At 31.6% G+C, this 22,645-nt stretch overlaps 1 protein-coding gene across 15 annotated transcripts in view; it reads left to right on the forward strand.

Moving 5' to 3' along the window:
- INPP4B (inositol polyphosphate-4-phosphatase type II B) overlaps nucleotides 1-22,645 on the forward strand; it is a 197,363-nt gene that overhangs the window by 87,071 nt on the left and 87,647 nt on the right. For all 15 annotated transcript variants that reach the window (XR_015749219.1, XM_087963099.1, XM_087963094.1 and 12 more), the window contains 5 exons: nucleotides 216-346; nucleotides 1,963-2,067; nucleotides 7,670-7,778; nucleotides 14,157-14,334; nucleotides 15,524-15,736. Coding sequence is in view for 14 of the 15 variants with exons in the window: in XM_087963099.1 (XP_087819225.1) it covers nucleotides 216-346; nucleotides 1,963-2,067; nucleotides 7,670-7,778; nucleotides 14,157-14,334; nucleotides 15,524-15,736 (736 nt within the window). In the remaining variant the exon portion in view is untranslated. The remainder of the gene's footprint in view (nucleotides 1-215; nucleotides 347-1,962; nucleotides 2,068-7,669; nucleotides 7,779-14,156; nucleotides 14,335-15,523; nucleotides 15,737-22,645) is intronic.

The raw sequence follows: 22,645 nt of genomic DNA on the forward strand, positions 1-22,645 counted from the left end.
GCATTTCCTTACCCTATTCAAAGATTCTCTGAATTAACTGAATCCATTTCTTTGCAAAAAAAAAGTACTTTACTGATTAGGCCCAGGATAATATTATATATAAATAAGAATGATAAAACTAGCTGTTATACTGTAGCTGTTTAACCACTTAATTTGTACTAATATTCTTGTAGTATTGGATTGATAAAATAAGTTTTATTGTTATTTTGCTACAGGAATCAGGACCTTAAAGAACTTGGGGAGCTTTCTCCACATTGGGACAATATGCGTAAAAATGTTATTGCACACTGTGATCAAATGTTGATCCTGTACCAAAATATGCTTTCAGAACTTGGAAAATATACAGGTCAGAAAATATTTAATAATTAAACTTATGAATTTGTGGATTTTTATTCTATACAAGTATATAGTAGAAACCATGGGTATATATGATCTTTTCCTTTTCTCTCAAATTTATGAAAAAGTAGTTACAGTATTTAATGTATGATATTACTTGAATGTAAGATTTCTCAGAGTCTAGATCAGGGTTTTTCAACCTTGACTATTTTTTGAACTTTAACTCCCAGAATTGTGAATTTGTCCACACATCTTAAAATTGCCAGGGTTGAGAATCACTGGCCCAGATGATAACAAAAATCTCTTGTTTCATTCTCTGGGCATCAGGATTGCAGAAATACTGCCAGATCAGGGCTATTTAGCTAATGATAATGATTTTTTAATCTACAAAATCTCTCCATTTTATCAGTTATTTAATAAATAGTTTTCATAATTCAGGAATTCAGAATTGAACTCCTGGAGTGAGCAGCGAGCCTGCATTCTAACCACTGTGCCACCATGGCTCTTAAATATTAAGAGTTGTTGCTGTTTGTGTCTATATTATTCCTGACTTAGTTAATTTGAGCTATTTATCTGTATCTTATTCCTTCTACATCAAGATTTCCAAAACACTTATAACTAATTTCAATTATGTCTTAGAACAGAGTTATTTCAGGTTTGCTATATTGTAATGGCTGAGTTCTCCATAGTTGAGGAGAGCAATAGAGAAGTATTGATCAGGATTTTTGCAGACATTTTGCATTGAAAATTCTAGAACATGGAGCTAGGAGATGGGCATTGATCTCCCAAAGCCAAGAATATCCAATTGCTAAGTAAAGTCTAACTACAGTACTTGACTATAAAATGAGAATGCTACAGACTTTTTTATGATTATTGCAGTGGTTGTTTTCATGCATTTATTTCTAGGTGAGAATGGTTTTTTGCTATAAAAGTTGTTGTTCCTTCATTTCATTTACTTCTAACTTTACTATTTATAGACACCACTTCCCATAAGAGGAGAGTGTACTTTAAGTATTATACATCAGATAATACTTTAAAAAGTCTTTAAGATGCCACAAAGTTCTTTATTTTTACTAAATATATATAATAAATATATCACCATTGTCAATAAAACCATATATTAATTAAATATGCTGGTATATGGCCTTAATAACATTTTGATTGGTTGCTATTAATTAAGGTGGGTGGTTAGTCCTCTGGCTTTCAATTCAATTGTAATTGTATCAATTACAATAGTGCAGATAGGAAATTTCCCTTTATATTTCCTAAATTTCTCTTCCATTTCTCCTATCCAGATCATATCTGAATATCTTGTAGATATTGTGGATTTGGACATCACAGAATTCCTATGGTGTGAACTCTTACAAATTGAAATTAGAGCAGTATTCAGATTAAAAGAGAAAAATGTGATGTGGAGCATGATAGTGCTGTCATATAGGACTAATCAGCAATTCTTTAAAGCAGGTCTCTTTTCCTGAGATTGCCTGTGTGCCAACTGAAGCTGCAGCACAAAGATTTTTGACACCCAAAAATGTTACCAACAATATCTTCAAAACATCTTCCTAGATTTTAAGAAAGAAAAGACATCTGGATCCTAAGTTAACTATATTTTATAATTTTTTTCAGGCTCTTCTTTCAAATCAAGTTGTAGTAAAGGAGAAAAAACACTAGAATTTGTTCCAATAAATCTACATCTGCAGAGAATGCTTGTGCAGGGTCCTTGTATAAAAGGTAGGCTGTATGATGTTATACAGTTCACTACCTAATTAACTTCAATCATGAAATATCTTTTTCTTTCTTCTCTATTGGTTACACTTTTAGACTTGGGTATTTCTGCTGTTGAAAGGTACAGAGCTGTATATAAAATTGTGTCCATTCTTGAAAAACAAGTGACTGTTAATTCTGTTCCCCCTACCCCTGCCACTATTGTCCTAAAAGTTATACATGAAAGTTTTATATTTCATTTATATTTGTATATCTTTATTCATTTTCCAGATACATGCCAAGTGTAGTTTTAATTATGGAATTAGTTTCAGCTAAGGCCTGATTTGGATGTATATTTTTAAGTTTGCCGAACTTAAAAAGTTTATTGAAATTACTTTTGACAGATAATTATTTATTCAGCTGGAGGATTTATAATTATGTAGCTCATGGGAGTTTTATTATAGATATGTTTATTGCTATTGTAAGCTATCAGGAATTGGATAGAATGTACATTTAAAAAAATAACAAAACCTGGAAAAAATCTTAATATTATATTATCTTTATTTATGGCCAAAGATTAAAAGTAAATTACAAACTCATATAAGGAAGGATAAAAGATAAGAACAAAAAATTAAAGCTAAAATAATTTACTTTAACATATCAGTATAATTTATCTGGTAAAAAAGCTGCAGATTAATGGATTCTCCCACAAATTCCTAATGCTTCTGCTGCTAAAAGACCGTCAGATATTTAATTACTATAAATTCAACATGCAAATAAAACCATGGGGCAATAGCAGATCCTTTACATTGGCCGCTCTAGACATTTTAAATCAAGTATCCAAGATTTGTGCCATTGTTTATACTACTAAACAGAAACTGATTTCAATTCAATTTACGGAAAACAAAATATAATTTAAGACAGAGTTAAAATACATTTGTAAAGTAACGTACTAACATCTGTAAGCTCCAGGGTGCAGCCTATATTAAATTATAATGTAAGGACTAAAATTATATTAAATATAATATGTAAAATTACAATTTTACAAGTAAAATATCTAAAATAATATCAACAAAGTAAACAGATTAAAATTAAATTGTTTTAGTGGACATTGAGACAAGTCAATTGTAGCAGAATTTTTAAAGTCTTACTAAGATGTTTACATATCTGTTTGCATTGTGAATTCTTTGATTTATTTACCTTATATATTATCCTTGAGTTTTTAGTGCTGAAGTAATATCTGTAATTTACTGTAATGAACATCTTATGATATAATGCAGCTTACATGTGATATTTGAGAAGACTGAAATTCACCAAGTTTATATGTGTATTTTTTATTCCATTGTTTATTTTACTGGAAATTTTCTTATTATTAGACTGGTGAGTCTGAAGTACAAAAAGACATGTTTCCTATTGTAGCCAGAACATCTGGGTGCAGTACTATTTATTGAAGCTGGCTATCTTTCTTGGTTTTAAAGTTATAACAGAAAATGTTCAAATGGTTTCTGAAATAGATAATTCTAGGTTCTGATGATTAAAAGTATACTATTATCTTTTTGTAATCTTGAAGTATTTTATTATTTCCATTTGTCTCTCTTATTTTATTTACCCATTTGTAATGTTTTTAATGTTTGATAACTGCAATTCTTGAAATAAGTGCTTAATTTAATGCACTATGAGGAATAAGGGGTATCCACTATACCCAAATATCTATTAAAAGGCAAATGGAAATATATGCATGCATAAAATGATGTTAATACATGCATAGAATGCATGCAATGCATGTATAAATAGTTTTTATACACTGCATCCAAAATTCACTAAACAGAAATCTATTAAACCAACTGCATGAATATTAATACAATGTTAATACAATTTTTGTTTTGCTTTGTAATATACAAAACAAAGATTGAACAAATAATGTATTATATGTATGAACAGTAAAGCAAATTACTAAAACATTAGGAAGAAAAATTCAATAGAGATGGTTCCAGTGAGTAATGGTGAACTGATATCCTGTGTGTACAGTGGGAGACATTACAGTCAAAAGGCAGATAGATACTCCATCTGGACTGTTAAAAGTTATCTCTGGAGCAAGGAAAAATTGTGAGGTTACCCATATGTAAAAAACACAACTGGAGTTTTTTTTAAGAACACATACAGAAATTGACATTTTTGCTAATTATGGCAAACAGCTGAGACTCATAGGATTCAGCAAATTCAGAGCCATTGATGTCCCCTTTTATGGACTCAAGGCTTGACCAAACCTCATCCTTTTTAATCATTTTGGAATTTCCTTTTTTACTGCTTGTTAAAGATTAAAAATCTTTTAAAATAATGGATTGCTATTTTTGATGATATTTAATTTTTTTTCTGATTGGAATTGAACTTCAACTATTTAAACAGATACCACATATTTGAAGAAATACAGAATATGTTTAAATAGAAATGAAGATCCAAATATTAAGTGAAAGATTCAAACTGAATGTAGATAAAATTGATAATACATAGTATTTCTGATAACCCTTCCTGGATCTTTGCTGATTAATATATAGAAATGAGGTTTTAGATATGGGCCTTTTTTAAAAAAAACAAACAAGTTTTATTAATTTTCAAAACACACAAGTCATCATTATCCATTACATGTTTAAACCTTTTTCCATTATAAATTTAACAAGTCAGATAAACTGTAATTCTGTTTTAAACCATTTCCATATAAACATACAAAAACCTCTTATCCAATTTCCCTTTATTTCTCTTTACTCTTATTCAATTTTATTATTATTATTTCATCTACTTCTTTCTGACTTAGTTACCATTATTCTCATTCTATATTTCTACAAGGTTTTATTAATTTCCCCCCCAAAAAAACAACATAATCACACAACACACAAAACATAAAAAAGATCTTTTTGGAAAGTAACTTGGACCCAGGTATCTCTCTTTTCATGGACTTCAATTATATTCAGGCTCATCTTACATATCATTACTTATTTTATTAAGTCTTCTATATTAACTTCTCCACATATTTCACTCTTCTTGATTCTATCTTAATTAATCATCTTAATTTGAGTCATTATATTTATATCTTTTGTCCATTCTCTATTATACCTTTGTCTCATTCCTTTTAAAAAAAAAAGAAATTTCTCCTGAAATCACTAATCAGAGTATGATGCCTTTCTATCTCCCCCACTAAATTAATCAAATTAATCTTTAAAATACCCAATCCGATTTTGCTTGGTACATTCTAACTGAATAATACATCTAAAACAATTAAATACATAGTTAAGCAATAGATTTAAATATTAAAAACAAAATACTATAATGAAAGTTTTATAATAACATCAATACCATAATCTTAATAAACTCTTTAATTAAAGTTTAATATTCTAAATCTCCCCTCATATTATATTTTCAAACCAATCATTATTAACATTCCAACATTTTAATCTCTTATCAACTCTCAAGCCATTTAAATTTTCTATTTCTGATACAATACTACAATATCATCTTATGTACCTTGCAAAATCTCTTTGAAGAAATTATACTTATCCTTTATCCCTAAAAAAATTTCTTTTTTCTCATTTAATTTCAAAACTTTGTAGCTTTTCTCCACCTTTTCCCTTTCTTTCTTCCCCCAACAAACCTTTCTAGCCCCCCCTTCTTCTAGCCTCTGCCTTACTGGCTTCCCTTCTCTGTCGTATTCCTCTTCCCTTTTGTTTACCATCCTTATATTGATTTTGCACCTTGTTTTTCCCTTTCTTAAATGTTTTTAAATCTTAAGTCCTTTATTTCTCTTCTTTTTCCTCTTCCTTCCCTCTTGGTCGAGTTCTGAGATTTATTAAAGATGGCTTCCTCTCTTTGTTCTTCTTCTGCTGTCTTCATCTGTTGCAATGTTTGTTGATAATTAATAAGCGCCATTTCTAAAAAAAGGAAGGCTTCTTTCAAACCAGCTTTACCATTTTGTTTTGCTTGCTCATAATCTTTTCTCAGTTCCTCGATAGAAGAAGCCATTATAAATCTTTTCTTTTCTTTTCTCTTACAACAGCCAGAATATTCCAAAGGAAAAATAAGACAATCCCAAAGTTCTCAGTCAGTCCAAACCAAGACAGAGTTCCCACTCTCTCCTCCTGGGGTAGTATCAATTAAAGAAAAAGAAAGTCCAAATCTGTTTCTTAAAACCTTATTACAATATATTTTAGTCTTTCAATCCTTAAGGCATCTCCTCCAACAAAGTCTTAGCATACAAATATTTTTTTTTAGTCCTCTCTTTTCCCACTCACCGCTTAGAGCCAGTTTTCACCTAAAAAAAATAAGTTTCTTAATGTTCACTTTTTATTCCGTAAAAAAAGAGGGTAAGCTATCCTTTCATCACCATTAAACTGCCGCTTTTTTCCTCTTCTCGAAGGTATCATTCAGAAAGTCATACTTTTCAGGAATTTTGTTAAATATGTCTTAGAGTCCTAGGAACCAAGAAAGACTTTCTCCTCTCAAGCACTTTCTCCACTTCCTCCTGCGCATTCTTACCCGGCTGCCAGCTTCTTTGTGGCGGCCATTACGCCACAAAGAAGCCTATAGAGAATATAAGGAATGGGATGAATAGCTGTTTGATTATATTTCAAGAGAATGATAAATCGGTAATGTTGATTAGAGTTTCTGCGGATGAAGGGGGAGGCTTCTTTTTCTAACTTTTCCCTCCCTTTTTTCTTTTTCTGCACTTTCTCAATTTTTTTAATGTATTTCGATAGTATGTAATTGTATTAATTTTATCTGTATAATGTTGTAATATGTAATAAAATTATTGAAAAAAGGAAGAAAATTGTATTATATGAAGCTAAGTAAATAATTACTAAAATAAAAGGAACCAATAATTGAGTCATGGTGCAGTGGGTAGAATACAATATTACATGCTGCCAGGAGTTTGATCCTGACTGGCTCAAGGTTGACTCAGCCTTCTATCCTTTTGAGGTTGGTAAAATGAAGACCCAGATTGTTGGGGCAATTGACATTGAAAACCGTTCAAAGAGTGCTGTAAAGCATTGTAAAGTGATGTATAAGTCTGTGTGACTGCTATTGCTAATAACTGTATTTGAAAAAGTTGTATTTTCTATTATCATTCCATGTAAAATTCCACATGGATTTTTTTTTTCCTTAAGAAATTTCTAAAATTGTCAAGAGGTAATGGTATCTTACCAGGATAAAGCCAATTGCTAAATATGTTCTTAATAACAAAGCATGATCACAATAACAGGGTGAAGAAGCAGGAAATATATTTGATTCTTTGTTTCCTGTCATAAGAATGTCTCCTCAGAATATTTGCTAGATGGGTTTGAACAATATAGTACAGTAAGCTCTTGACTTAGTTTAACAACTGGTGAAGAACAATTAAAATATAAGCAGATAAGACAATAAAAGAGGCTTTCTGGAGGGAAAGAAGCTCTAAAATTCAGAAGAACCCTGGAATGGTAAACCTGGTCACTTGCAGGTGGTTGGGAAATGATTGTTGGTGAAATGCATTTGTAGAGAGGCAAATTCATTTGTATTAGGACTATTACAACTACTTTTCATTGCTATAAGATTACAATGCATCCCTGTATGTACAATTTAGCATGTAATCTTTCTGTTGCAGATGTTCTTTATGATGTCATCACTGTGGGAGCTCCTGCAGCACATTTTCAGGGATTTAAAAATGGTGGTCTTCAGAAATTATTGAATAAATTTGAGGCAGAAAGACGAAAGTAGGTATACTGCCATTAATTTAGAAATACTAAATTAACTAATTTTGTATTGTATATCAACATTTCTCCTAAGGTTATAAAGATAGGGATTATCAACATTCTCTTTTTCCTTGCTTTTCCTAAGTGAGTATATCATAACACATTAACATGTATTTGTTTAGAAAATTAAACTTATATATCTAATTATAAAAAGTTATTTTCATTCTCCTAATTTTATAGAAAAGGAACTGAAAAACTATAAAAAATAAACATATAAAAGCTACTCTAAGAATGTAATTACATATCACAACATAATCATATGTACTTACAAAAAGAAATGAATGGAAGAGGGTGAATCAGTACAGTATATGTATATGTCATTCAGTTTCAGTCATAAATTCATCAGGGTGCAAAGTTAGATCATGCAATATAAGCATTAATTGTATTAATTTCTGGATACAATAAATATTTATGTTTTGGAACAAGATTATATTTGATGCATTTTATATATAGTTTTAGATATGAGTCATATATCATATTACAGGATTTGGAAAACTGTGAAGATTAGCTGCATTCTAAATTGTATATTGGCCTCAGAACATGATTACTTTAGTTCGCTTAAGAATGTGGTCCAAATAAAACCCAATCTCTTCATCTGTATGTTTTGAATTTTGAAAATGAACATTTATTTATTTCAAATAATACAGTTACCTGACTAAACAGCTACATACACACATACATAAGGAAGCACTACTTAATTGTAGAAAAATTATAAATAAAATAAGAGCATAATATGAGGCTAGGATAATTTTTTTCTCGTTTGATGACATATGGCCCCTTGGTTTTATAGTTATAGTATCAGTTTTATTAATTCTATTTGTCATAGCACAAGATTGAAAAACTGGAAACATATGTCAGGGTCCTGGTTAGACAGAAGCAGTGACAAATAGACATTATGCTTTTTACCAGGATAGCTCTTTAACATGGGATAAGGGTACCAGTATATCTTCCTTGATTCCTATAGTGCAAGCAAAAAAGGAGCATATGGCTTAGGAATTCTACAAAGCCATTTCCACATGGACGTAATCAGTATTGAAACGGGATATTTTTATACCATCCCCACAGATCAGCAGCGAATACTGCATCCATTCTGACCAAGGTGAAAGTCCAACAGAATTTCAGAATTAGAACTGTAGAGAGATATGATAATGGCATGTGCCTATTTGAGAAGAATCCATAAACTGTATAGTTCGATATTAGGTTTAAACATGATTGTCAATCAATATCCCAGTGCATTTTTTTTACATCCTGTTATTTTCAAACCCTAATACACAAGAGACTTTCCAAAGAAACGTCTAAGGATTGGAATTTGCTATTTTCTTTTTTTAGCCAGATTAGTTTAAAACAGACGTGTAGAAGAGTCAATTTCAACCAGAAAATAAGGTGATAGAACCAGGCTCTGGCACCCATAGAAACCAAACATATATCTAACTATAAAATAGCATTGAACCTTGAACTGTGAGTATTATTAGTATTGGATAGTATTTTGGATGAGCATAAGTATATGGAACTTACAATCAACCACACTTGCTCCTTCGGATCTCCAGACGGTTAATTCCCATTCAAGTCTCCTCTAACAGAGCTATTTAGTATGATCAGTTCCAGACTATCTATAAACTAGGCTCGTCAGAAGACTGCCATTTTACAGGTTTTGATTATCGAGCCCGTAAAGGGCAAGCTATTTCATTTGAGAGGAGAGACTAATTAAAATGAGTTTGTAAAAAAGCATCTGTCTCTCCAGTAGGAGCTGCACAGTAAAATTGAGACTGTAGTTCTTAAACTACTGTTCACAAGAAAGGACCTCGTGTAGGAAATGCTCACAGCCAAATCACATTTGTAAGGTGAGAACTCTCAATAAGGACACTACTAGCATATTTTGACTAAGTAGATTCTGCTTAAAGCAAGCAATTTCAAAGATAGTCAGTCTTCAAGCTACATAGGAATTTTAAAGTGATTGCCATCATCTTGACTTATACCAGAAACAAACCACCACCCAATGCATTTTTGCCAACATTTGTGTTTCATGGCAGTACTGGATTCTCCCAGTTAACGTTAAGGCCAGTGCATTTTGTACTAGTTTTATTTTCCTGAACAGGGCAGCTTTGAATGTAATTCTTTGTAATGTAGGGTCCATTGTAATAAGTCACCAGTGACAATGACCAGTTATGTTTTTGTCCCATGGCTGAAAAGGATCCAGAAAATCCACTTCTTCCATAGCTGAATACTGTTGTTTTGACTACAGTGATTTGAATGTGCAGGACGGTGTGGTTCTCATCTCTCCATGAACATTTCTGGAATATATAACATCCTCATTTTTAAAATTTTGACTGAAAATTTATTTAAGAAAAGGTTTTACTTTTTTGTATAAAACTTTTAGGATTGCAGATTTTAATCTTTTTGGTGTTTTAAAAACATTTTACGTAAATTGTTAATGGATCATCTGGCAGGCTTTTGTTAAATTATTTATTTTCCAATAATTATTCTGACCCAGTCCTAATAGACTCTAGGCAGATAATAAAATAAATTACATCATATTAAATCAATAAATAAAATAGAAATACATAAACAAGGATCTCAGAAACAGCATACTACAGTACTTCCTTATGAAAAGCAGCTTGTTTTAGAAGATAAGATTTCAAAGGATAGTCCATGTGGAATGCCGACTATGTTGGAGAATCAGCAGCAAGGAAGTTCATTTATATTCTCAGTGCATCTGTTCACTACTTCCATACTTTATGTGTCCAAAATCAATAATTTGCTTTTCATTCAAATCTTTTTCTATGTAATTTCATAATGTCGAGCTCTACTTATCTGACCATTCTGAAATGTGTGCATAGAGCTAAAGACCAATTCCTCAATTAGAGGATACATAGAATTCCTAGCGGGGAAAAATGTAATAATATGTTAGTATTCAACTGATTTATTATAGCATTACCTTTCCTTGGCAGCAAACTTCATAATCATACATAAAGTAAATTGTTTGGACTTCATCTTAATTTATTTTGTATTGCTACCATATAGAACATTTCATCTTCACATAGAATGAATTATTTGTGTTTTCACTATAGAAAGATTATTTTAGATTATTATTTTTTTAAACCACATAATGTAGCATCATAATAGTTGAAGGCTTATAAATTAAAATTTATACAGCATTTCAGGGGTTTAAGGATCCATAAATCATTTTCAGAATACTGTGCATGGAATATTTTTCCCTCTCATTCAAAAGCTAATCAGATGAGATGCACTGAAGGAAAACTATGCAGGCTTCTGGTTATGAGGTTTTTAAATGCCCCATTACAAACCCAAAGGAATACAAACTATCCCTGAAGGCTTATTACAAAAATGAAGAACAAAAACCATGAACAAAGAAGCAAACACTGATTTGGGCTCAAGCTGCTATGCCTTAGTACTACAATTGGCCTCCTAAATCAGTAGAAAGTCACTAGAATGTGATTAAAGTTTAAATCACTGTAGAGTGATTTTAATTAATGAAGGTAATTTAAGCACACTTGGTTATTTTTAAAAAACAATTTCAATCTGCAGATACCTATACACCTATTACTGTAATAGGAAATTAAAATTGAAGTACTTTCCTTTAACAAACAGCTCAATTAAGATACACATCTTTGTTTAACCAGTCTATTTTACCACACATGAAAAGAGCCTGTTCTCCTTCCTATTCCTAATGCAATTATGAGGTTTATAGTTCATATGAAATAAAAATTCTTTTATTTAAAAATAACATTAAATTATTACTTACTTTAGCCAGAATTAGTGGACCAGAAAAGGCAGAAAGTGAGAAGGAGGAAAGTGGGATCTGCTCATGCTCCCAGATAGTTGAAGCATGGTTTAGGAAACCAGGAAACTACAGTCAAATTAGTCCAATGAATGTCAGTTTTTAGTGTTCCTTTTATTATGTAAATTGGCACAGTAAACTCTTGATTTAATTGGCTAATAGTAACAAGAATGACCAAATAGATCCAAATATCTGTTATATCTGATTGTATTGTGTACGTATAAATGGGGAATAGGATTTTATATAGGACAAAAGGCAAATGGATTTTAAACTCTTTGTAATGTGCATTTATATTAATTTATTCAATTAATGAATGAAATCAAAATTCTTACTTGATTAATATTGAGAATATGTATTTCCCTTTGAACATGTTTGAATGAAATTCTTGGAAAAGCTTCTGTTCATCATCTGGGAATTACAGCAGTGGAAGTCCAATACATTTGGAAAGATTTAGGTTGAAGAAAATTATCCTAAGCCAAAGCAAGTTTTCTTAGACTGAAAATTAATTAAATATTTCCCTGAACTGCTTTTATGTATTAATGCTAATAACATATTTTTATCTGCAACATTTTAATTCACTATGATTATGAACTTTCATTTATATTTTTCTTTTCCTATATTGCAGTGAGTAATCTTGTGCTTTTAAATGTCTGTATTTGAAATTTTTCTATTCTGCATTGTAGAGATATGTATTGTGCATCAAACTGACCCAAAAACATCTGTCACCTTCCAGTTTTTCTGCTCAATCTAATTATAGGACTTGTTGCCTTAGAGACCACTTGGCTCTATCTTTTAAACAGCTGGTTAAAATATATCCTTGCAGGAAAAAGCTTGGTAATCTCCTGGGAGAACACTGATCACAAAGTTCCATTCTTACGGTTTTCTTGAGGATTTATTTTACCTTGCTATCTGATAACACTGAAAGAACTATTAGACAAACAATTTGAGACTTGCATCTTCAAAACACAAAAGGCTAGATTCCCAGCATTTACATGATGGTGTTTCTAACATTTGTAACCCTGCCTCTTATCTCTTACTCTAAAATTATCTGAAGTATCTTGTGTCTTGGCTCAATATAATACCTTTCTATTACAAATACTGGAGTAATCCCATTCAAAATTGACTGTGCCAGTGTGGATGAGGAGATGCAGAGTTAATAGCCTATATTTTCCTCTTCTATTCTAATAAAGAAATTCAATGCATTATGAATTATCCAGAATGACAGGGATCTCACATCTTACATCTTAATGCTTTATCTTTGATAGTCCAAAAACCAAATATTTTCCTTAATACTGGTAATTTTTGTGATTTCTTCATGGCATAATAAGTGATCAAAAGTAAATTAATGTTTAAATGGGTTTTAAACCAAAGTTTTATTTTATCTAATTTATGTGGCTGATATTTTTACTTTAATAAATGCATTTTAATATATAGACTTTAATTTAAAAATGGAAAACTAGCATGGGCAAATGAAAATGGCAGTTTCATCCTTATTTTTATTTCAAAAAAGTTTTAAAGCTTCATATAGATCTCATCAATATGTCTAAACAGAAGAAAGATGAACTTCACTTATTTATATGAAAATTTGTCCATCTCCCATAGAACTGTAATAATTAAGTTGAGATTGATTAAAAACATAGGTGATGCAACTAAAGACTTAATGGGCAGCATTCATTGTCTTCTAATAAATGTACTCGGTCATTAGACATGTAAATTACCATAACAAGCATTTTGTGAATAGTAAAATCATATAATATACTATGAACATTCTGAATGTTTCCACTAGTACAAAATGATTGCCCACCATTGCTGAGTTGATTATAAAGTTGATGCCACACATTAGTTGTTTTTTATTCTATTGTAGTAGGTAGATAGGCAGATAAATTGGTAGATTAGAGATAGAGAAATAATGATATAAATTCATTAAAAAAAGCTTTCCAGTTATCTTCTGCTTTAGCTACTACCACCTATTCAATATCTCTTCCAATTGTTTCTGAGTATTTCAGTTAAATCCACTTGTCCTTTTTAATTTGTCATATAAAAAAGAAATAATAAATGGAATTGACCACACAGAATGAGGTAGCTCATCAATAGAGGAAGAAAAGCCAGGAACAAGAATCTTCCTTACGGCTATTACAAATTACTAAATGTTTTTGTTGGAGCTTGTTCTATATCTCAGTTTCCTTCACAATTGTCAAGATAAGGCATGTGTCTGCTTTGTTTTGATGTATTTCATAATACAATATACAACAGCTGGTTCAGAAAACTTCAGAGGATAATTAATTTCAGCAACACCGCCAGTAACATTCATCGACAAAAGGTTATCATCTTTTACAAGGCCTATATTCTAATCTACAGTAAATTGAGTTTTAAAATAATGCCTATAAATGTGTGACAATAAATTTTATAATACTTTCCACGTTCATTATAAAACTGATGAAATCCTTCATGTACATAAAAATATTATCCAGCTATACTTTAAAGCTGAAAATAGTTATGATTTTATAATAAATTATTTGGTGTCATGTCTTACCTTGCAGTACTGGGTACCAATGTATTTATTATTCACCTGAAAACACTGCCAAGGCAAGAGAAGTTCTCAGTAACATCAATCAATTACAGCCTCTCATATCAAGTCATGCAGACATGTTACTTAATTCGGCCAGACAACAGTTGCCAGAAAGCTTGAAGAATTCCTTAAAGATGCTTTCAGAAACTGTAAGTTTCAAAAATAATCCCTCCTGTAAACTAGATTATCAGATGCCTAGATATTGCTTTGGTCTGTGGAATCTGTCTTCCTCTGTATGAGGAACATTTAACTAGTTACAAGCTTCAGATAATTATCGTCTTCTCCTCTGTTTGGATTATTATCAAGCAATTTTATGGATATTAAACTTGATGCTTTTAATATAAAACAGAAAAGTCTGCATATATTACATTTTAACTAGCAACTGATGGATAATCATTACTATTTTTGAAGAGTGATAACTCTCATTTTCATATATATCATTATTAGTGTATCCTTCCCTCTTTATAATTTATTTGTGCCTGAAGTACTGTGGCATAACTATAAAAGAAGGAGAATTAAACTGTGATGGAGAAACAACTTTCAACCTAACTTTATAACTTTGAAGTACCGTTTATTGTTAAGCACTTTGCATATCCATATATTTTGTTTTATATCCATATATTTTGTTTTAAACAAATCTTGGCCTTTTCTGCTTTATCCATTAAACAGAATTTGACATTTTGAATTCAGACATCTTTTGGTCTATTGGTCTTTGGAATAAGGAAAAGACAAAATGCAGAGCCTCTAATATACTCCTTTGCCAGTAACTTATAATGACATGCATCATATTTTAATGGTATGAAATTATAAATTTGCATTTGAGATAATGAAAATTATCTGGACTAACAGTCATTGATAATCTCATGCCCATTCCCCATTAGTTAGTTAAAATCATAGTACATGATTTTTTTAAAAGTTCAGATATGTGTTATTGTAAAGGAAAACTTTGTTTTACAAGTTAGGAATGTCTTCAGATTTCCAATGAATATTTCTGAATTCTGAGCTCCAATTTTCATACATTACAGAAATTCACATAAATAAAATGAATTGCAGACTGACTAGGTTCTATTTCTGATTTTATCCTGCCAAACTATGTTTAAACTAAGTGAATTTTCTTAGCTACGGAACAGTGTACAGTGGCTTGGTTCACATAGCTCACTTAAATTTAGAGCCATGATTTATAAGCCATAATGACAGGGTTCACACAGCACATATCCAGATTCAACAAGCCTTATAGTGCTTAGCATATCATGAAAGCCAGAAGAGTATATTTTATTATCTTAGTTCTGAGACTGCATTACTTACCTTTTGTTGATTGCACACTCATCTTAATTTTAGACAGAGTTATTTGTGCATGCCTTTAAGGATCAGCTTATCAGAAGTGCCCTTTTAGCTTTATACACAGCCCGCCCTGGTTGTGTCTTAAAAAAACCAACTTTGCCAAGGAATAACACTGAAGAGAATAGCGAACAACAAAATCAGGACCATCCATCACAAATCAAGAGACAAGATTCCATACCTCACCACTCAGAATATGATGAGGAAGAGTGGGTAAGTAACCTCAAAATCTCATTTTTTCCCCTCTACCTTTTATTCAGTTGCAAATTATTTGTATTTAAAGAGTTAACCAGTTTAGTTATATCAATAATACTAGATTCTTTTGGCACTAAAGATTGACATATTTTGCATGAAAAATGTATGCTTCAGATATAATATACTTCATGTGATATTAAAGTAGATACTTAACCTTTATTATGCCTTAATTAAACTACATATTAATATTCAGTAAGTATTTTAACTTGAATACTGAAGTTTGCATTTTTTTCTGACACTAATTTATAAATATATATACTGGGAAAAGAAGGATTTCAGCAAGACTAAATACCTATGGTTCAGAACCGTGACAATTTCTTTTTCCAATGTAACATGCAGTATTTCAGTGATTAATAGTAATTCTGTACATTAAATAAAATACTTTATTTCATTACTACTTTCATGGTTCATCTTTACTCATTTTTATTCTTCTTGCATATGTCCTTTATAAGTATAAGGTTTTATAAGTATGAAGTTGGAGAATCTATTTTACACTTACATTTTTTGAAACATATGACTTAAAGTACTATGGCCTAACCTAATGACTTTCTGAAATAACATGATAACAACATAGAACAGTGGTTCCAAATGCAGAACAAGCGCTGATTGGGAAAAGCTGTCCTAGAAAATAATTTATTTATAAAATATTTTGGCTATCGAGAAAGTGTATTTATATGATAAAAATAATTTCACTGAAATTCAGTTTTAAACATTAATTTTTATTAAAAGTTATAGAAATCAAATCTTTATAAATATCCAGACACTTCTCAACCTGAAAGTGTTACCTTGTAGTTGAAACTAAAAACACACTTTTTCTTTTGCTCTATTTTCACTATGTTTCAAGCATAGTATTTTCATTTTAGACAGATGCCAAAATTTAATTTGTAAGATACCCTGAACAAAGTAGCATACTAGAAAATTCTGCCTATTTCTTCATTTTGTATTACAAAATTCTGTTTAGTGTTCAGTTGGAAGAGTAAGTACGGTATGTCCTAGAATACACATTTGTTTGATCCATTTAAGTCATGCTAATTCATTTTATAAAATATGGCCTGATTAGAAACTCTTAAGCATAACTATTCCCAATCCTCTCTCCCTCTTTCTTTTTCCATCAGCTACTGGACACATTCACTCTGCCTCATTACACCCATTTAAATTTAAGTCCCACTGAGTCCACAAATACACTAACATCTAGTATCAGATTTCAGGATTACATATCATCATTTTGGTTTGTCAGCCTTGCAAGCATCTCTTCACAATAGTTCTTTAAAGATGATCTGAATGAGAGCCACTACTCTGCACGGAGAGATTGGATGAATAACCATCTCATTCCAGGGCCTGATAAAATCAGGATGTGGAGTAAGGGGTGTTAAATAGAAGCATTTAGTGGAAGAAGCATTTAATGGATAAAAAATAATGGGAGGGAATTGCGGGAAGTGAATGTAGAGTAGACTGGTTTGAGAAGATTGGCTTACTTATCCCATAGGAGCATGGGATAGACAAGAAGACGTAGTTTGGGAGTAAGGGCAGGATTCTAGTGCAGCATTTTCTGCTGTGGAGAGGACCTGTGAGAAATCTGGGAAATAGAGGATAACAGGAAGATTTTTCGAGATACTTCTAGAAGATGTGATGGGAGGTATAGGGCAGAGTGTTCTAAGGGAAAGGTACCTTGTAGATTGGTTCTGGTCACTATTTTTAACTCAGTGTCCCATTCTAGGTGGCCAGATTGCCAAAAGCATTTGTTCTGTAAGTACCAGGATTATTGTTGGAAGACAAAGTGTTCATCCATTATTTGCCATAAATAAATCAGTAAACAGGCCTATATTATTCTATATGTCTCTTGGAGACTATTCGGAGACTGAAATTAATTCATAATGTAGTAGCCAAATCTAGTTAGTGAGAGCTGCTTTATGAGCATAAACTAATATTGTAAGCTCTTCATTGATTACCAATTGGCTTCTGGTTACAATTCAGAATATGGATTTTGACCTCCAAAGCTTTATGTGGTATGGTTTCCATTGCCTCAGGACTAGGGATCTATGTATTGACAATTACTGGCTTCAAAGCACTGTGTTTTATAAGGTGTGTTATGTGCCTAGTACACATGTAAAAAGAGTGGGATTTTATTTATCCAATTTTTCTTGCCATTTAAAGCCAGTGATGACCACTTCAGATGCCCCTACTCAGGACCATCTACTTCAGGTAGAACCTAGCCACTTGATCAGCACTTCCTGAATAAAAATGATGAAGGTTATCTCCAGTATGAGATTTGGAAGAATCCCTAGGGCAGGGGTGTCCAACCTTGGCAACTTTAAGACTTGTGGACTTCAACTCCCAGAATTCCTCAGCCAGCAAAAGCTGGCTGAGGAATTCTGGGAGTTGAAGTCCACAAGTCTTAAAGTTGCCAAGGTTGGACACCCCTGCCCTAGAACTTCCTTTCTCAGATATCTATATGACAGCACAATTCCTGATATTCAGAAAATGGAGCAATTCCATCAAACATTTAATGTTAAAAGCCTTACTGGAAGAAAACTTTTGTGATTTTAATTTAGTTTTGTAATCTGTTATTTTATTTTCCATTATCTCAATTATTGTGTTATGTTCATTTTAATATATGTTGTCAGTTGGCATGAGCATCTTAGGAGCGCAGGCATATAAGAAGATAAGATATTATATGTAATTTTCAATTAGCAACCATAATTGGAACTAGCGATTTAATTCCTAAGCCTTGTGAAAAATCACATGACCACAATTTAGGATTATTATTACTGCCTTCTCTATTAACTCTGCTTGTTGCAGACTGTGTAAATGGCAATAATGTGACTGTGGGATCTTAGACACCCATAAATGCAAACATTGGCCACAAGATTATTATACAGTATTTTTAATTCAAATAGTCACTGTACCAAGCAGTAAGTAAGGATTACCTACAATACATGGTTTTACATTTTCCCTCTGTAATCTTAAAACAAACTTTCTTGTCAGTATCCTCTAATATTATTCCCCTAGCAAGAGTCCTTTGGGGTTGGAGTTGGGTGGGTTGGCCCACTGTTCCTGGAGGTTCAGTGCTTGAATGGGTACTTGGACTTAGGTCTTCCCAATCCATGTCCAGCACTTTAACCACCACAGCTAACTGATACCAGATGAATTAAAATGTTCTGCAATTAAACCATAGAAGCAATATTGTGTGTTTTAGGGGAACAATTCCGTAAATGCAAAAATGCCATAAAAGAAAAAAAAATGCTTTAATATTTTTGTTCATAAGCAGGAAGGGGACTTGGTGGTTTGAAATCTAGTGTAGTTTCTCTGTCTTCATTTTCCTTCCGTAGACAGAATAAACTTAATCTTGGTTTGCATTCTGCTGAGCCAAAACCTGTCTGCCTTCCTGAATCAGATTAGAAATCCATCTACTGTGGCAGTTTATGGCAAGAGTAGCCAGAAGGATACCCATTACTACTTTATCAGCACAATATCATTTTTCTACATTTGTTTAATTTTCTTGTTTAAGATGCAAAAGATACTCATTTACATCAATGTTTCTGTATGACATTCAGTATTACGATAAGAATAGTAAATATGTAAACACATTATAACAACAGAAAGCAGAAAAAATGAAATATGCATTTCTACTTTAGAGCATATTGTTCTCTTTTTTTCTCCCCAGGGAAAGCTAATCCAGTATTCAGTAAATTAATAACTCAGATAGTATTTTCAGAAAAATTGACATAAGGAACTTTGCCTGACAGAGGAATTCTAAGTGTTCATATTAAATGTTACTCTTTCTACTACAAAAGCAATTAAAATAGAGACAGGTGGATAAGATTTATTCTCTATTAAGCTGCTGAGTAAAATATAATTGATAATAGCATCCATGGGCTATACCAAACAATGTTAACCTTTTAAAACTGATTGTCACAGTAGCAGAATGGTCAGTCCCATTTTTTTCTCGCCAGCTGTTCTAAAACCTTCCTGTAAGGAGGGTTACAAAAGAAATCATGTTATATATAATGCAAGAATTTGGTGGGCAGCAAGCTGCTTGGAAACCACAGTTGTTTATTTCTGACTAGGTAATATGGCTGGTTGTAAAAGACTATTTGAATAGTAGTCAGCAAAACCCAAAGCTCATTTTGACCACAGTTGAGAGGAGAAAAGAGTATTTTAAAAACCAATTTATTCCATATTTGTTTGTATTTTGGAAAACTATGCAGTTGATTTGCAGAAGCTGTACTTTGAAGATATAAGGCACAATAATTAAGTAACGTTCCTAAATACATTTTCTATGTGTCATGTTAATACATTTAATGCATTTCAGATAAAAAGCAGCATATTTACCGATGGGAATGAATAATCTAGTATATGGAGAAGCAACTCCTTCCTGGAATGTGAAGAAATGAATGTTTATCAGAAACTCTTCACTGAGAATAATTCAGATCTTGTCATATAATACTGGACATAATATAAAACTGTCCTCCTCCACTCTGCCTGCCATATACCCAAAAGCAAAACTTAGCTTCTCTGTAACCCAATAGGGAGTACTAATACAGTAGTCTTTTATTCTGCAAAGTGTATCTAAGTGTTTAATGCATATGGAATGTATTAAAACAATCCTAAAAAAGAGCTGCTGTATATGACAAGGTCTGCATTTGAAGGTACAAATTGCATTGGGAGAAAATACATGATTTTGTATGGATTGCTGTTGGAGAAAGAGACATGTTTTAATGTTCATATAGTGCAGTTACGATTTTCTATCCTTCAAATACAGTACAGTAGTTGCGGTTTGTGTCTTGATAACACATATTTTACTTTATTGTTTCTTACACTCCTAAGAACAATTTTATATAAACATCAGCAAAATAATGAATGTTAACATCACTATCTGTTAACATCACTATCTGTTAAATGTTAACATCACTATCTGTTAAAAATGCAAAATTTTAAATTTCAAAACTAAATATTTACAAGACTGTGTAAAGCAAGAATCAGCCCAAAGCCAACAATATAACATTTTAAGAAGTTAAATCAATATTAATATTAATTTAGACCATAATTTTGACTTAAAAACAGGTTGAAATTAAAGTAAGGAAGAATCAAAATACATTTCTTGAGAAAGGGAATGCCAGAAATATGAATAAAAAAGTTTGTTCCTTCTATATCAGTGTACTGAAAAGAATTCAATTGAATATAGGCAGTATTTCAAATAAACTTTTCCATAGCAAACTTTTAAAGGTCAACAAGATACCAGCACTTTAAATTGAACTGAGAAGCAAATGAGTACAGTATTCAATGGGACTGATAAGAGAATTGTATACTGTGCTCTGAACACTAATGCAAAGGGACACTGGGAAGGCCTTACTATTATCTGAGCTAGGCTGTTTCCTTGCAGTTGTTTTATTCCCCAACTAGGTAACATCGGTGCTAGTCAGACTAGCATTGATGAAGTTACCAATTTGGGTAAAGAAACATCTGCAAGAAAACAGCCAAGCTCAGGGAGTATCAGGGACCTTTCATTTCATTCCTGAGCTACAAAAATTCTTCTTTATGGGTACAAAGGTACAGTTAATTAGGGTTGCCATGTTTGGGCTGCAAAATACACATGGCCTTTAGATGACAGGATTTAAAACTCTGATTCTTCTTATCATCTAGCAGTTCTCTGAATATTGCTGCCCTCTGTTTTGAAACAGCACTGTAGATAGATCTGGTAGGCCAATTTTCATAACACCATTATAGCCTTAGGATGATAAAAATGCCACTTTTAATACTTAAATGCTGTAGAAGCATTGTATGTTCTTATTATACTTGAGGGACCCATTCATTTCATTAACATTTACAATTTGAAGCATTTAAACTTTGTCATTTTTTAAATTAAAGAGAAACTTAATGTAGAAACTTAAAGGTATATTTCAGTTGCTGCATTTCAGAAATGAAATGTAATACAAATTAATCTTAAATTTATGTTTAGTTTTACCATCATTATTCATAAATCTATTCCTAATGAATTTTAACTTTGAATAAATGTATATGTGACTTATTGCTGAAAGTTACTTGATAACTGTGATCATCATTGTCATCATCATTATTTCAGCCACAAATGTACTGGTTTTTTAAAAACACCCACTTAAACAAAAATAATAGACCTGAATTTTTGATCATATAGCCTGGAAACATAAATGATTTATTGATTTTGGTTTTTATCCTCTGTACAGTCAAAACAGTTTAAATAATGTTTCTTCAAAGACCTTTCTGAATCCCTAATAAAAATTTTAGTGTGATCTGAGTTGGCTAAGCATATTCTTAAAATATAATCTAGAAAACAGATGATTTGTTGGTACTAAATCAGCCAGACAGAAGAAACACTAGAATTAATTTCAAATGGATAAATACATCATTGTGTAATCATTCAAAGACAATAAACTATTTGTCATTAGCACCAAACATGCTTCTCTTTCTGTTCATTTTTTAAAACATTTTCATCATTCATTAACTTTCTGTTTATGCCTGACTAAACACCCCATCCAGTGTATCCTTTTAGAAATATTCCAGTTTCACTTTAAATAATTGCTATCTTCTTTCTGTTAATGCTTTGTGAATAGAGTTGATAATAAAGATACCTTGATGTATAAATAGAACAGAAATTCAGTCATTTATAGAACCAGTCAAATGTCTCTAACATGTCTCACTTTATCTCAGCAACAAATGGATGGTGCTGTGAGAATATTGTAAAATTAAGTTTTCTATATATGATCATAACAGAATGTTCTCAAATGAGATTATTTTAGGTTAAAGAACAGTTAACAGAGATAGTTAACCATGAATCTCTTTTGAGGCATTTATACCAAGAAATATTACATGTGTCTTTTTACATCTTTG

This window comes from Notechis scutatus, chromosome 4, assembly GCF_049901735.1.
Source record: "Notechis scutatus isolate UNSWTSFEM ecotype Mainland chromosome 4, rNotScu1.2, whole genome shotgun sequence".
In the NCBI taxonomy this organism is placed as follows: Eukaryota; Metazoa; Chordata; class Lepidosauria; order Squamata; family Elapidae; genus Notechis; species Notechis scutatus.